This window comes from Mizuhopecten yessoensis, unplaced genomic scaffold, assembly GCF_002113885.1.
Source record: "Mizuhopecten yessoensis strain PY_sf001 unplaced genomic scaffold, ASM211388v2 scaffold3229, whole genome shotgun sequence".
NCBI classification, from domain to species: Eukaryota; Metazoa; Mollusca; class Bivalvia; order Pectinida; family Pectinidae; genus Mizuhopecten; species Mizuhopecten yessoensis.
In genome coordinates this window covers 3,151,738-3,164,090 of record NW_018404940.1, presented here as the reverse complement: position 1 = coordinate 3,164,090, position 12,353 = coordinate 3,151,738, and the positions used below count along the sequence as shown (strand labels likewise).

The following is a 12,353-nucleotide window of genomic DNA, read 5'->3' as shown; positions in this document are numbered from 1 at the left end:
TAAAAATTCTGAAAATAAGCACAACCTTACTCTTCAAAGGTATATGAGAAATATACCCAACCTCAGAGGTATAAATGCCAATTGGCAGATCTTGAAAGAAAAATTCCTTTAGAAACTTTATATTTCAAATAATGTTATTGAAAATTTTCTCTAGCCCTGCCACAAAATCGACTTGCTCTGGGAATCGGGCTAGAGAAATTATCCACCTCTGATTTTTATAACCATTCATCATTAAATCTTATCTTATCTTCCCCGATCGGATGTGATAAGGTATGGAGCTGTCACCTGTCCGACACATGGCTTTTCTCCAGGTGCTCCAGTTTTCTCCAGGTGCTCCAGTTGTGCTCCAGTTTTCTCCAGGTGCTCCAGTTTTCTCCAGGTGCTCCAGTTTTCTTGGGTGCTCTGGTTTCCTCCCACATTAAGAGACATGCACACAAACAACCAGGCCAACAAGAGTGATTAATATAAGTTGAAATGACTTGTTTCATAACTTTGTAAAATAAATAAAATTTCATTTAATCACCTTCCACCTAGATAGGACTTTGCAGTGTATCAACTGCAATACGACTGACCCATACTTTATAAATTTGTATTGTACAAGCCATTGTTATTTCATTACAACAAAAGAAACATGATATTACTGATTCAAAATATGGTAGAATCAATTGAAACCCGTCTTTAAACTTATTCAATTGAATCATTCCAACACTCACAAACACTGATTCATAATACTGGTTCTACACTCACAGTTTCAACCCCAGCACTGTTTCAACTACCACAGTTTCAACACCCAATACTGACTCCACGCTCATGGTTTCAATGTCCACACAGATTCCCCCCACCCCCGACCCCATCCCATTCAATGTCCATTCCAACATACACAGAGAACCTTGTATAATAATAGTCCTCCCAATATCAACAAGTATTATCAAGTCGGCTACTCTCGCTACTAGGCCGATATATATACCTACAGGTAACACTATTTCTCTCTCTCACTCTAAGAATAATCCAAATGCTGTGATGCAAACAATAGAATTTTGACTGAAGATGTTTGAGAATGAATATTCAACATGACCCGATTCCACATAATGAGATGTGGCTCAAAAATGAAGAATTCTCATGCATATGCATGTATTAAGAATTCTGTGAATATGTATTACAAATTATGAATATGTATGTATTAAGAATTATCACATCATGAATATGTATATATTTAAGAATTATCATATCACGAATATGTATTAAAAATTGTTATACATGTATCATGAATATGTATTTATCAAGAATTATATTATCATGAATATGAATTTATAAAGAATTATGATTTCATGGATATGTATTCAGAATTATCATATTTTGAATATATCATATTTTGAATATGTACATACATGCACTGAGGTTCAAGCAAGTATGAATATATATCGTAGTAAGACATAAATAATTTAAATATGATGTGATGCAGTGAAATGCCAGATATCACACAAAAAGACTGATTAATCAGTCACGAATATTCAATATATGTTAATTACATGAATGTGCCAGAATATATTACACAATTTTAACTATATATGCTCAAAACATGAAACAAACTGCAATACTTAAAGGTAAAAATTGTCATTATGCCATTGGGAACATGTATAATACCAAGATTCATCTACAAAAACCAATATACAATGCAAACAATTCAATGTAATTGCATTTCAATATAGCATGATTCACACACAAAAATTAGAATACAATATTTATTGTTTTATGCACATTTAATTTCACAAACACACTTTTCTGTTTTACTTTTGGGGGTTATAAATTTGTATTTCATTCAATTCATACATTCTTTATGTATAAATATTTGTGTTATTCGTGAATTTGCGATTAAAGCAAAAAGCGAATTCACATGATATATCATGTAGAGTATTTTCATTACCCTGATGAGGCCAATACAAAGCTTAAGGGACATGGAAGGATAGTGGAATCGTTACAGTAGGTATCTATGACAATCTAAAAGTTAACCAAAAATAGTGGAAAGACAACATGAGAATAGATATTTCAAATAAAAAATAGAGCTGTTGGTTGAAAACTACTTGTATGGGGAAGTTTTCCAGTGAGATCATTACATGGGCAGTATATGTATACATAAGTTTTAAAGATTTCTTTTTTAACTGTGCTACGAGTCAACTTTCATAAGTGCAGTAAGTATTTAATCACATGTACAAGTTGGTGATAATCTTACAGTCGACAGTTCACTATCACATGAATGTCACTTGATTGTCACATGACTGTCACATGACTATCACATGACTGTCACAGAATATTTTCAGTCTCTGTTCCATACAAAGGAACACCAAAATATATGTACACTGTACAACAATTCAACAATACACCAACTGTTGGTTATCTCAATATGTACAAGTATATACCATCATACACAATACTCCATATCAGATAATTGTATTATACACAAATAGATACAAAATGTACAGAATTAATATGGGAACAACATCGAAACACAAATCCAGGTTTAAGTTGTTTCGCTATAAATACCTCCACAATATCAGTTGTTTCACCCTAAGGGATTTTTAAGGATTTTTTAAAAGTTATATCATGTATCAAACGATTTAAGTCTTATGATACTGTTTTTGTGTTTAACAAAGAAGCATTTTACTAGAAGAACTTTGGATATGCTATGTGGAGATTTGATCAACCATGTTCACGTCTAAATATAAAACTGTTGAAGAAAAAATGTGACTGCATCAGCCTGAAATTTTTTCGCAAAACAATCGACTGTAAAAACATAACTCCAGAATGTTTCACTTTAAATTCCCTTGCAATATGCATGGGTTGTATGACCCTAAATCTTGTTTGCCCAGGGACTTTTAAGGAGTTTTTTTTAAAGATATAAATAACATTTTGAATGTTGAAAGTTAGTAATGTAAACAAAGACATAACATGAATCCTTATGGTACAAAGAAGACCAAGGAAGAAAGGATGCATAAGCTACTCACTACTAAACAGGCTAGAAAAATGTTTTGTCCTAGAAATAATTTGAGAGCAAAACTATCTAAGGCAAAATGACCTGGATCACCCTCAAATGGGATTTGGGGCAATATGACCTGATGCCTCGAAATACACAGAAGCTTTGATATCCAGAAAACTTTGTTCCAAACAAAAGTGGTCACAATACTAGATTAGTGTTGGTAGCTGGATCAACGAACATCAACTTTATACTCCAACATAACACTTCCACCATAAATGACCATGTTTGATTTCCAGATTGGCTACAAATTTCTCTAACCTGGGAAACAACACAATTAACATTATGTTCTTGTCAATTTTATTTAGACAACCCAAATCACACACTAGATTAGCAATGTCCTGAAAACATGACCAGTACATCCTGTTTTAGACCCAGAATAAAACAATTGAAGGTCATTCAAATATAACTTTGGTCATGTAAGAAAATGTTCGCCTCTAAATAAATAACAAAAGTTAAACTGCTAATTATTAACATTTCCCATGACAGGAATTGGGATTAGTTAACTATGTACAACAACAAAACTATATGAATCATACAGTGAATATCATTTATCTGAACACATTAACATCATGGATATCGGCTTCAGAGCACCCTTTTTCAGAAAAATGTGACAAAATTTTCTTTATTTTGAAATAATATGTGGTTCTTCCTCTTTTTAAAGATATTCCTTCGAATTTGTTATGTTTCCAAAAGTTCTTTGACTTTTATCTGAAACATGAGAATCTTTATTTTCTCAAGAGAAGAGGTACATACCTACATCTTTCGCCAAAATTTTCTTTTTTTCTCAGATAATCTAAAATCAGATTCAGTAAAACATCATTATAATGATGAACTTGCCTTGACTACTAAATTTATTTTTGAAACTTCATTTTTCATATTTATTCATCAGCAAAATGTCAACAAAATCGGTCGAGTCTACCAACTGAGTATATATAAGTGAGTCTTCATTAATGACATTTGGCTATAAATGAAATCGCTGTAAACTTATCAATAATGGATTCAAATTTATCAAACATAAATTTGGTGAAAATCCAACTTTTTAACTTTCTAATTTCTTTTTTATTTTAGTCCAAAGTTCATTCCTCGCGCCCTTAGATTTCCAATAACCACCATCAAGTGAAAACATTATGCCAAATATAATTTTGCAATTAAGTCCAACAGAAAAAAAAGAGTAGTTTCGACTAAAATCTTCAATTCAAATGAGTGCCATATTTTTTTGGTAAAAAAACCCTGTAAAATGTCTTTAATGCATGGAATTTTGCCTTAAATTATTACTTAATAGCAAATATTTGAGAAAAATATTACAAAATTATATGTATTACAATGATTAAATAATTTTTGAATAATTAAAAATCTATGAAGGGAGCTTACTCTCATGCAAATCACAGGAAAGTAGCATATGTCTTTGATGTGTCATTAGTGAAAGGAAGTTTGATAAATCTAGTTACTGGCTTGCAAGGCTGTCACTAAACCAATTTTATCATATCAAATCTTTAAATACTGAATACGCTTTTAAGTAAACCAAAAAGGCTTTGATATATATTATATAGATTAAAAAACTAGCAACATTTAAACCATGTCTAATGCTGTCCAATAAAAAGACAGCAACTGTTCTCAAAATGTCTGCCTTACATGTATCAGCTCATTATGGGTTGAGGTCATGAGTATTTTTTTTTAATAAAGTCATGGTATTATATAGTTATTCAACCATCTTTGATCTCACTAGATTTATATTAATACGTTTTGTACAAATATCGACAAAACAGCTTTGAAGGAACAAACAACCTTCCCCAAAATTTTTGATAAAAAACTTTCAGAATTTTATTTCTGGGAGAGAGTGTGCAGCACAAACACAGCCTTGATAGATTTGTGTAATGACCCTCTGCTTACATAAAACACAGCCAGGAAGGAATCTAGCAAACCTGTCATCACATTTGGAAAAAGCCTGTGTTGTGGTATCACAGAGTTGGATGTGGATGGTGTAGTGCGACACAAGCTCATTAGGAGTACATATACACAGTAACACAAAGTAGTGCAGCCAAACCTGCTTTGAAAGGCCACCTCTATAAAGGGACCACCTGTGTGAAGAGGCCACTTTGAAATATTTCCCAATGCAGCTAGTTTCATATTAACTGCATATGTATAAAGTGACTGCCTACTAAGATAGACAACCTGTATTAGGAGGCCACTTTTTGTCTTTTCAAGGGTGGTCCCTGAATACAAGTTTAATAGTTTATATATCTAAAATGGAGTCAACACCATCACCCTTCAAAAGATCATCCTCTGGTATGATGACTATTTGTTGTACAAGACCCAAGTGTTTATGGTCATGTCACTATTTATTCGTGTGTCAAGGAAATAAGGTGAACCACTGCACTTTAACATTTGGATGTCTCCTTATTGACATCCTCCTGTCTTCCTCCATGTTTCTTCCTTGTAATACAAGTAGTGAGTATACATTTCATAACATTTGTAATTCAGTTCTGTCATTTTCAATCTTCCTCCTCATCCTCCTTTGGTTTTTCCTTGAGGACGATGATGAGGTTCTGGATGAGCAATGAAGTGAGTTTGTCCATGGGGTCGAGGAGACCACGCTGCATCCACTTCGGAATGGTGACCCTGGCATGAGTGAAGCCAAGTTTCTGTAGTACATAGTCAACTCCGACAGGGTCAATCTGCTTACTGGCCCAGTGTAGTAACCTGTGGATAAAGGTCAAGGTCATAACAAGGTCAAGGTCAAAAGGCTATCTATCATCCTCATGTTAACCAGGCAATGCTGGTTGTTTTTTATATAGGTTTCAAATTACTGTATACTCGGCAATTGTTGTGGTAGTTTTATTTTCACCCTTTTTTGTGGAAGGATTTTACTGCAAATTCAACAAGAGGCCCAATGGGCCTGCATCGCTCACCTGGTATAAATCTCACACTTGTAACCTTAAAGTGAACTAAAATAAAGCTACAGGCAAAATATTAGTGTTTATGAAAACAAATCATTCAATAGAACCTGTCATTTTTTTTAAAAACATTTCACCCCTGTTATTGAAAGTCGAACAAGGTCATTATGTTGAACAAATTGTATAGCCTTTCATCTCAGGATGCAACTTGCAAAATATGAACATTCAACAACCCATGGTTATTCAGAAGAGGTCATTTAGGGATTTTAAACAAATTTGACCCCTGTTACCTTGAATATAAGCCAAAGTCATTCACTTTAACAAACATGGTAGTCCTTGATCCAAGCATGCTACTGACTAAATATCAACATCCTGGGCCTTTTGGTTATTCAGAACAAGTTGTTTAAAACATTTTGAACATATTTGCTCCTTGTGACCTTGAATATGATTCAAGGTTGTGCATTTAAACAAACTTGGTAGCCCTTCATCCTAGTATACTACTGACTAAATATCAACATCCTGGGCCTTTTAGTTATTCAGAAGAAGTTGTTTAAAAGTATTTTTTAACAATTGACTCATGTGACCTTGAATATGGGTGAAGGTCATTCATTTGAACAAACTTGGTAGCCCTTAACCCCAGCATGCTTCTGGCCAAAAATCATCAACCTAAGCATTTGGTTTATTGAGAAGAAGTTGTTTAAGGTTTTTAACATATTTGACCCCTGTGACCTTGAATATGTGTGAAGGTCATTCAATTGAAAAAAATTGGTTGCCCTTAACCCCAGCATGCTTCTGGCCAAATATCATCACCCTAGGCATTTGGGTTATTGAGAAGAAGTTGTTTAAAGTTTTCAACATATTTGACCCCTGTGACCTTGAATATGATTGAAGGTCATTCATTTGAACAAACTTTTTAGCCCTTCATCTAAGCATGCTACTGGCTAAATATCATCACCCTAGGCATTTGGGTTATTGAGAAGAAGTTGTTTAAAGTTTTCAACATATTTGACCCCTGTGACCTTGAATATGAGTGAAGGTCATTCATTTGAAGAAACTTTTTAGCCCTTCATCTAAGCATGCTACTGGCTAAATATCATCTCCCTGGTCATTTTGGTTATTGAGAAGAAGTTTTTTAAAGTTTTTAACATATTTGACCCCTGTGACCTAGAAAATGGGTGAAGGTCATTTATTTTAACAAACTTTGTAGCCCTTTATCCCAGTTTGCTTCTGGCCAAATATCATCACCCTATGCCCTTTGGTTATTGAGAAGAAGTTGTTTAAAGCAAAATATTGACGCCGGTCGCCGGTCGCCGGACAGACGACGGACACTGCGCCATGGCATAAGCTCACTTGGCCCTTTGGGCCAGGTGAGCTAATAATGCAGCAAAAAATTCCAGTTTGTGGCAACTTTAATACCTAGTTTGAGACTGAAAACAAACAGTAATAGAAAGCACATTATCTATGCTTTATTAACAAATATCTTCATACATCCAATTAAAACTGCATTCCATTCACCTTTTTTTTTTTTTTTTTTAATGTAGTAATAAAATATGAAGGGCAAAATTACCACAGACTGGAAATATTGATTTTACTGGCAAAGAGCGAATATTTTTCTGGGGGAAAGTTTCCTGGAATACAGAATTTCAATCTTAAATTCCACCCCTTTCAAAATTCAGAAAAATGATGTTCCTCCTTACCTGACAGTGGGTTCGACGTGCCAGGTATTGCACTCAAACTCACGCCAGTCCTGTTTCAGGGCTGTTGTGGGATGGGTTATCCTTTTCTTCTCAGACTCGGGAGATTTGGCAGACTTTGAACCTGAGCCATATGCACCTTTGGTTGGAAGAAAGACAATAAGACATGTGATGTGAAATCCCTTCAGGAACATGTTGACAGTTTCATTTTGTGCCATGAAATATCTAAAATAATCTCGATCCAACTTTCACCCATACCTGTTGTAAATCAAAATGTCAACTCTTGCACTGCCATCAGAATAAGTATTGTTGAGTCTGTCAAGGACAGTATGTATTTATAGTCAACAGAATAGTCTGACCTTGACCTTTGTTAATTAGGCATCCCCCACCCAACCTATCCACTCCCTACTCTAGGGAGTCAACGGACATGGATATCTTTTTACCATCATATAAAAGATGATGGGAACCTACTTTTTGTCTACTGATATCTTCAATGTCAATGCTTGTTTATTTAGGAGGCACAGTAGTGACTAGTCTCGTGGTAGGACGCTGGGCTCGTGACTGAAGGGTTGCAGGTTCAAGTCATGTCACGGCACACTGTTGTATCATTGAACAAGATGCTTTACTCTGCTTGTACATTGTTGGGTAGTGTTGGAATTGTTGAAATGGCAGCACTGGCTGTATGGTCCCCCAGGGAGCCGAGAAAAATATTTGCTGGTTGCAAAGGCCCAATAACATGTATAATAATTTGTGAACCACTCTGAGACAACCTACGACCTATGTTGTGATAAAGCGATAATCTGTACAGCTAAGCCTGGCTAATGCCATAGGCAGATTTTGACATTGTGCCAAGTTAACTCATAGGGGTATAATGTATTTTTTCTATTACAAACCTGGGATGAAACATGCTGATTTAGCAGCAGACTTTACCGCAATACATTCATCTACAGTAACAGATAATGACGGTTAGTCCTGTAAATAAGAGTGACCTACCTTTGTCCTTCTCTTTGATGTACATTGACACAAGGTCGTGCAGGAAGAGGATGACCTCTGCATCCATGGCAACAAAGATGTGGTCCTCGAACTCAGTGACAAAACTACAATCCACTTGAGGTTTAGGATCTAGAACAACATGAACAATTAAGTACAATCTCACCATGGACAAATATTTTCCATCCTTTAAACACTGTATACCGGGAAATTTTCGCTCAGTCAAATTTTCATCCTTCGCCCATGCAATCTATTTTCGCCAAGTTTTAATGTTGCCATGCACATTTAATTACTATATTTATAATTCTGTTTACTTTTATTTGCTGTGATAATAAATTCCCCCTTATTATAACAACAGATCCCAGTGGGACCTTGGCGCCCACCATTGTACCATTTCATAATGGCAATCCGGCCAATTATTTCGATAACAACAACAACCAAGTTACGGTAAACCTCTGGTCAGTTCAAACAAAATTAAATAAATATTGTCGATCCTGTTCGAACTACACAAACTTATAGCCGCTAAAATAAAGAGTAGTTCGAACTATCAGAGTGGACATGGGCAAAAATCACGGCAAACATTCAAGTCGTTGATACGGAACAACGATGGCCTTATTGCGATATATATTTGAAAATCTGGAAATGAATAGTGTTATATATATCTTTCTTATAATTACTTACATATTAATAATCAATTAAGTTCAATTGCAAAACAGAGACAATTATGCAGGCCGCAAAGCAGTATCGTCTAGTCATATCTTTCCGCGCGTTATGTATTTCTGCGCAGTCATTTTATCAAGCTATATCTCGTAACTACGTGAGTTGCTGGATACAACACAACGATATTTTAGACGTTTGGCCATCGTCTGTAAAACGACACAAAAGTTACCGGAAATTCGTCCGGAAAACATAAGAAATAATCACTGATTAAAAAAACACTTTTTATCTTGCTCAAAATGAGCCCACACCTGAAAAAAAGTGCTATGTTTCATTCATGAACCAGTCTTTTTTGTAGTCTGACAAATGTACGAAAATGTCGTACGCAAACGCCGATTTTTTTCCACTTCCAAAGAGCGAAGGTTTAAATGAAATGTAAACCTAAAAACGTAAAAAAAATAAACAATATAAAACTACAGGTATTCGTTCAAGTTGACATATTGAAAAATCAATGAAAAATGTGAAATTCTTAAAAATCAGTTTTGATAATAAATTTGACGATCAAAGATATTTTTTTTATACCAAACTAAGCTTTTGTTTCGTTAGGCCACTATGGGGAATTTATTTTTAGTGTATTCGAGTTATCTTTCTTTGAATACTAAATCAAAATAGACACACTGAAACTTATGAATGCTACTTCCAACGGGAGAAATTTGTTAAAAATTGTTTGTTCTGATTTTTTTAAATACAATTTTATGTTGCTAGTTTTTTGTTTCCATTAGTAGATTGTATACATGTTTATGACAGTCATCCATAATTTCAACAGTTTTCTGCCGATATGAGTACGAAATCGCGCTTGCTTCTTAAGTGTGTGGAAACCGGTAACACGAGGATAGATGTTTTCTCGAGTATTGACCAAAGTTCAGTTGTACTGATCAGAATGTGGAGGGTGGATTGAAACTGCAATTACGGATAAATAGTTTGATCGACCACCCGGGCAGATTTTTTTGTTTTGGCACATGTATAGGTAATATATCAATTAAGTTATGAATCAGTGATCTGTGGCCAGGTCGCAATTACATAATCAAATTGTTATCACAGTAATATCATGACAATACACACATCTGTCAGCAATGCGACGGTGACATTCCACGCTCCGTGTACTGTTAGGATATTATACATCGTCAGGGCCTAAAGATGACTGGCACGTGTACATTTTTACAAGAAAGAAACTCAATTATCGGTGACATGTGGCTTATTTATGTACAAATTGTCCAACATTGATGACAACAATGGTCGCACATGAGTACTTCCCGTTATTCAGTAGTTAAACCCTGTTAAACTCGAACTGACCTTACTGAATCTAAACCTTCGACCTCTAATTCTGACCTTGACCTTTCCATCACGGTCAAATAAATGTGTGTAACTGAAGACAGTTGCCTGTGTGCCCTACTTCACCCTTAAGGCTTGTGCCACGATTGTCACACACATGTCTACCTTCTGGAAGGGGCTCCGTTTCTGCCTGTTCATGGATTGTTTTGAGGTGCATCTGGAGGGATGGGAAAGCGAAGATGATCTCTGTGTCATGGTTATACTCCTGGGCCTTCCTGCTCCGTGCAGACTTGTAAGGGTCTGCCTGGGGATCCCCACTCTCACTCGACATCTCCGGAAAGGTGTCCAGCCCTACACAAAGTAATAGTTTGGTTCATTTTCTCCACCCTTACCATTTTATGAAACTATTTGGATATCAGATAAGCAATGTATATATGTTTTCAGTGTTATCAACAAGGAAGCACTAGAACAAATAACAAAGAAATCTCCTATAAAAATTAAACTGAAATGTAATAAGAATGCATTACATGTAATAAAATATATGCAGAAAAACAAAGTGGAATAAATTTAACTTTTTTTGCGCATGTTTTCGTATTAAAATAAAATTCATTGTATAGCTATAATTGTTTAGATTATACTGAATTTAGTGTTAACCTTTGATCTCAGTATCAGAATTTATGTAGGTTAAACTAAAAAAGAGTCTGGACTGACCTTTGACCTCAGATGTGGCAAAGGCATAGTGGAACCACTGCTGGACACTGGTGAAGGTCGGTGGCATGGAGTGGCCGCGGCTCAGCTTACAGATGGTGGCCATGTTCTTACTGCGGGTGTGGGCAGTCAGCTCATGTCCAATGTAAAACGTCAGATCTTCCACCACGTGGACGGCTGGTTAGGTATAAATTACAGATATATATTTTCTAAGATTGATGTGAGCAATCCATAATCCAAAACCCGGAGACAAACTTTCAAAATCACAAAATGGAAAAAGGACCATCACTCTGTTAATTGCAGGGGGTTGTGATCAGTTTTTAACATGGAACACATCCCAAATGGTACTCACGTATACCTGGTACATGAATTGTAGGTGAAAGATTACTTTATGCCAGGTGAATTTCAAAGCAGTGTTGTTGTTTTTTGTGTCTTTCACAGAAAGGTTTTGACTGCAAATTTAAGAATGTAGCAAACATTTCCAGTTTGTGGCATTATTATAAGATCTAGTTAGACACTGAAGAAAAGGTACCTGTACTCACTGTAAAATCACTGATTTTTTGGGAGATTTTTAATTTCGTTGATTTCTTTGATAATCTACATCAACTAATTCATTGGTCCACTAGGTAATTACAAGTTTGACTTAAAGCTCTCCTCCGTTAGAAGGGTACTAGTAATCCACAAATTCATGTACCCATGAAATGGTGATTTTTCAGGAAACCACAAAATAATATGTGTTTTCACACTAAAACTTGACAAGAGGCCCAAGAGGGCCTGTATCGCTCACCTGAATATTTAAGCAGTCCATAGCAAAATATTCTCATTAAATATTATATTGCACTAAAACTATTTCCCTCGCAAACTTTGTTGGCTCCATCTGTTGAAACTACCAGCAAAATATTATTATAAGATTCTATGCTTTTTGATTCTTCTTCAGAAGTTGCTTGACATACTTTTCCCTGTGATCTTGTAAGTAGGTCAATGTCATTTTCCTTCTCAAATTGGTTAGCTCTATTCCAAAAAGCTACCAGCCAAATCTTATGA

The 12,353-nt window shown here is 35.3% G+C and overlaps 1 protein-coding gene across 1 annotated transcript in view; it reads right to left on the bottom strand.

Annotated features, from left to right (window-relative positions):
- Positions 1-599: 599 nt before the first annotated feature.
- The window catches only part of LOC110447187 (uncharacterized protein KIAA1109-like), a 109,417-nt gene continuing 97,663 nt past the window's right edge, over positions 600-12,353 (bottom strand). The window contains exons 61-65 of the mRNA XM_021492719.1: positions 11,313-11,486; positions 10,767-10,952; positions 8,616-8,744; positions 7,626-7,761; positions 600-5,734 (exon numbers count right to left, since the gene is read on the bottom strand). Coding sequence (XP_021348394.1) covers positions 5,527-5,734; positions 7,626-7,761; positions 8,616-8,744; positions 10,767-10,952; positions 11,313-11,486 — 833 coding nt within the window. The 3' untranslated portion in view covers positions 600-5,526. The remainder of the gene's footprint in view (positions 5,735-7,625; positions 7,762-8,615; positions 8,745-10,766; positions 10,953-11,312; positions 11,487-12,353) is intronic.